Source organism: Orbicella franksi, chromosome 5 (genome assembly GCF_964199315.1).
Source record: "Orbicella franksi chromosome 5, jaOrbFran1.1, whole genome shotgun sequence".
Lineage (NCBI taxonomy): Eukaryota > Metazoa > Cnidaria > Anthozoa > Scleractinia > Merulinidae > Orbicella > Orbicella franksi.
Window position 1 is genome coordinate 25,338,029 of NC_138149.1, and position 4,588 is coordinate 25,342,616.

The 4,588-nt window shown below is 40.0% G+C and overlaps 1 protein-coding gene across 1 annotated transcript; it reads left to right on the forward strand.

Moving 5' to 3' along the window:
* The first annotated feature begins 395 nt into the window (after positions 1–395).
* On the forward strand, positions 396–1,513 carry LOC145487468 (RYamide receptor-like). The gene has a single exon (XM_081466253.1). It carries the CDS (start codon positions 426–428, stop codon positions 1,392–1,394), a length of 969 nt encoding a protein of 322 aa, XP_081322379.1. The 5' UTR covers positions 396–425; the 3' UTR covers positions 1,395–1,513.
* Positions 1,514–4,588: the final 3,075 nt, after the last annotated feature.

Consider the following 4,588-nt stretch of genomic DNA (forward strand, 5'->3'; position numbering starts at 1 on the left):
CTGAACGACTGGCATGTTTATCAGGCTTCGAACAGAGTTGAAAAACAATCCACCCAGCTGTCCCTACTTCATTTGTCGAAGCAGTGACATTTTGAGACCCTGTTTGCTTCCAGTTTCATCGATGTTAAGATATGAAATGAAAACAAAAAGCAATTTGTGATCACTTCATTTTGTTTGGTTACACGAAATAAGAAAGCCGAATTATATTGTCAAATAGACTGCAGACAGCTGGAACAATGATCTGCCAATCATTAAACATGTCATGGAAATTCCCTAATCGATCAATCTTTTCTCGCGAATGACGGTATGAAGCCGAACAATTATCCCGCCTTCGCTAGAACATAAATAGAGTGATGTTACTAACTGAAGAAACCAGAAGAAAACCTTTTTGTGAGCGTAAGAGCAGAAAAAGAAACTAAACGGCGATGTCGGAAAACGCGAATACAACGATGAATGGAACACAGCCATCGAGCTGCTCCAGCAATCCTACAGCAGAAAAAATTGGAGTGACCTTTGCTTACTGCCTGATCTTCATTTTTTCGTTGGCTGGGAACACCGTCATCGGAATAATCGTCTACAAGGCGAAAACCATGAGAAAAGCCATCAACTTTTTCATTGTAAACATGGCCATGTCAGATCTGCTGCTTCCGCTTTTTATGATTCCTTGGTTGATACAAAGGCTCTATATGGACTCCTGGCTGATCGGTGGTCTTCTTGGCCAGGCTTTATGTCAGCTGTATTTCTTCTTACCAAAGATGTCCTCTGCTGTGTCTATTCAGAGCCTGGTTCTGATAGCAGTGGATCGATTTGGAGCTGTGGTATTTCCTCTCCGTTCTCCACTGATCAGTTCAAAGCTGTGCCCGTTCTTCATTGTCGCCACTTGGATAGTCGCGATAGCTGTTTTCTCTCCAGAGCTCTTCGTCAGCAACGTTGTTGAATATCCAGGGAAGCTGGTTTGTCAGCGGCATTGGAATGAACTTTTTGGAGAGCTCTCATCCTATGAGTATTACATCATGTCCTGTATTGCTGTATTCATGTTTATCCCGTTGGTGTTGATAGCCATACTTTACGTTATCATCTATCTAAAGCTCAAGTCACAGAAAATTCCAGGTGAGCAATCAGCCAACGCTGGACAAGAACGCCAGCAAAGGGAGCGGAACGTCCTAAAGATGGCCATTGCTATTATGTTAGGGTTTGCAGCATGCTGGCTGCCCCTCGCTATCTTCTGGTGTATTCTCCTTTTTACGGAGACCATCATATGGCCGAATTGTGGCGACCCTTACTTTGTATATGTTGTTAGGTTATTGGCTTCCGCAAATTGTGCCATAAATCCTGTTATCTGTTTAATTTTCAGCAGAAATTATCGTAATGGGCTTAAGGCTCTCTTCACATAATTATTTTGAACAGCGCAGCAGCTGATGATACTTATGTAGAGTAGAGAGGTTCGGTCGACCTAAAAGTCGTAAGAAACGTTAATTTAAAACTGCTTCTTATTTGAATTCAATGTACACTATGGTCATTATGGGGGTTTAACTTGGTTATTTTTTTCGTTGTTGCTGTTGTTTCATTTATAGTGTACTATTGTTTCCACGTTAAGATCCAAATGGTTTGTTGACTGAGTAGGAAGCCAAGACAGGAAGCTTCTATCGATCATTTACACGTTGTTAGTCCTCAGACACGTACCTTCATACTTTATACAATTTGCGCTGTTATTCATTTTATAAGTCATCGCCTTCGTTTTAACTTTCATAACTCCCCTTCGTTTCAGTGAAACAAAATAAACGCCAAGCTTTTTTTCTTCCTCTTTTATTGCCTTTGTTCTTTATGCAAACTCAATTTACACTGGTAATTGTACCCTGGTGATTATATGGAAATGAATAGTATAAAAGAATTTACGCGACCCCTCTTTCCCACCCAATTACTCTACTCGAGGCAGCCAAAGCGAAGATGTTGGCGACTAGCCACCCTCCCACCCAACGAGTAACTCGTCTTGATCTAGCTGTCCTCTTCAATCTTTGCTTGATCTTAGCCTTGTCTCAGGCCAGAGTGATTACCCATAGCTTATTACCATGCCATGAATAACAATACCCATGGTAGAATATTACACCATGTTTGATTCGACTTCGCAGTAGTTATGAGCTTGATAGGCCCAGCAAACTTAATTTATTCTACAACAAACCGTCATGTGCACCAGCTCAAGAACCTGGGTCTCAAGATAGTTGGCGTTTTCTTTCCAAATTAAGAGAATATTCATTATCATTATCACCTTTTAGGGCATTGTGACGCATTTTTCAGGCTAAAATGTATTTTTGCCCGCTGAAATAAACCAATTAAAAGTGAGAATCAAACAATCGTACGATGTAGGCAGCCAATCAAAATCAAAACGCCATTACAATGTTCGCGCGCTCTGTTCGCGCCGCTTTCTTGCAGCGAAGTTTCGGTGAAAGAAATCAGGGTGCCATTTTCAACGAGCAAAGTTTGACATCCTACATAAAGGATAACTCAGCCTCACAGAAACGTGCTTGTTCGGACACTTTAGCCGTCCGTTTCTTTCAAGAGAAGCTTTTGATGTCAGTAACGTCTGTAGTAGCTCCATGGCCGATGGTGAAGTGCATGTAAGTTTTGCGGATTCAAGCAAAACGCACTCAGTTCAACCAATTAAGCTTATGCCAAACTGCCAGTTTAGCAATTGTGCAAATTAATTTCAAAACTTACAAATAAACTTTATCAAACTTTCCTTTCATATCTTTTGCAAATTTTGAAAACTCAAATGACAAGATTTTGTAATTTCTAGCCAGCTTCGCTGATGTATTGTGTACTTTCATTGAGGGAAAACTTGTTGTTTTTCTTGTTGTTATCATTTTTTTCAATTTTTGTTTTCTCAATACCCTCCAAAGTGGTAATAATAGTAATAGAGTTTATGTTCTTGGACATTATTTTGTTTTGGGTCTTTCTCAGAGCTCATTGTAGCCCTTGCCTAGCGGCTCGGGCTAAAATGAGTCTGAGTCGGGCCTAAAACATATTTATGCCCGCGAACATAAACTCTATTGTTTTATTGTCGAAACTTACTAAGTTCCCCTCTGAGACACGTACCTCCGTGCATCATACGATTTTCAGTGTGATATTTACTGTTTATTTGTACGTGCAAATGCTGAATTCACATTTGATATTGCCTAGCGAACACGTGTTATGCGTTTGCCTGTTCAAACGATCCCGCAAAGTAACATATGGGGATAAATAGTTTTACGAAATAAAAGCCCACTCGGCACTTTTTAGCGGTGATACCACTATTTACCAAGTGATGTTACAATATCGGTGCCATACACTTCCTCAGTGTAGTTTTAGATATCTTCTTGGCATTATAGGTTACCATAGTAACATAACAGCATGTTAAAAAAACTCTTAATTTCATCTCACTGCTCAAAAACGGTTTGGTAACCCTGCTTTTATTGTTTAATTGTGAATAGCATAATAATAAAAAGTTCCTCTGCAATACTCTCCTAAAATTGAAATATATTCACTTGCATATCTTCGCCATTTCCGTTTTACTGCAGTGGCGGCGTTTTCACTGTTCTAGTAGGAAGAAGAAGAAAAAAATCTAGGACCAGCGTAAGTTAGTTGGGAAGCACTGCGAAAAAAGGGGGAAGAAAAAGTAGGGGAGGAACTTTGGGTGAGGAGCTCTACCGAGCCGCAGCATCCCCTATTTTTTATCTCGCCGTTTTAAATATGGGGCTACTTCCTAAGGAACCAAACACCTAGAACGGGCTAATCTAGAGCTTTCCACAAGGTGCTCGAGATTTCCCAAAGAGCTGCCCAGAATTTCTCATAAAGGTGCTCAAACGTTGCCCCAAAAAAGTCAAACGTTTCTTTTTTGTAACGATAGTTGCTCCAAAAGAAGCCCCAAAAAACAATTTTGTTGCTCTCCTTCTTTATTTGGTCTGATGCAAAAGTACAACATAGGTAAGGTTTCTAAGCATTTTGTGCAATTTTACGGGGTAGCCAGCGTTGCTGATAAATAACTTTGTCCTTAATTAAACCCAAAAAATGTATGAGTAAAGACTACGCATCACGATTACTGTTATTCTTGTAAAATGTCTTCACCTGAGACACTCGAGTCAGTCGAATGTAAATCTTCGTCCGCCATTTCGGTTTATTAAAAAAAAAAACGCTGACCTAGTTACTCGGCTGCAGGCGTCTTGCACCCATGATCTGCCTAAGGTTGGAGGGGATCTGAGTGGATCTAGCTTCTTTTTCACAGCAAATTAATAAATTGTCTACTAAAATATTGTGAAATATGGAGGCAAGGCCAATTTAAGCACTAAAAGCTACTCCGATTTCTCAGAATGGATAGAAAACTAGAAATTGTTCAAAATGCAAAAAGTTGCTCGAAACGAAAAAAGTTGCTCGAAATACAAGAAGTTGCCTGAAAGCTACCGACCAACTTGTGGAAAGCCCTAGGCTAATCAGGACTGTACCTATGCTGGCAGTCCGTGCAGTGATTCAAAGATAGAGATATTATCTTTGCAGCTATATTTTAATCACAACATTTATCCACTGCATAGCGATTTATCCAACACATAGCGTTATC

What these genes read in the sequence shown, in the direction of transcription:
- LOC145487468 (XM_081466253.1), top strand. Translation starts at nt 426, where the DNA reads ATGTCGGAAAACGCGAATACAACGATGAATGGAACACAGCCATCGAGC.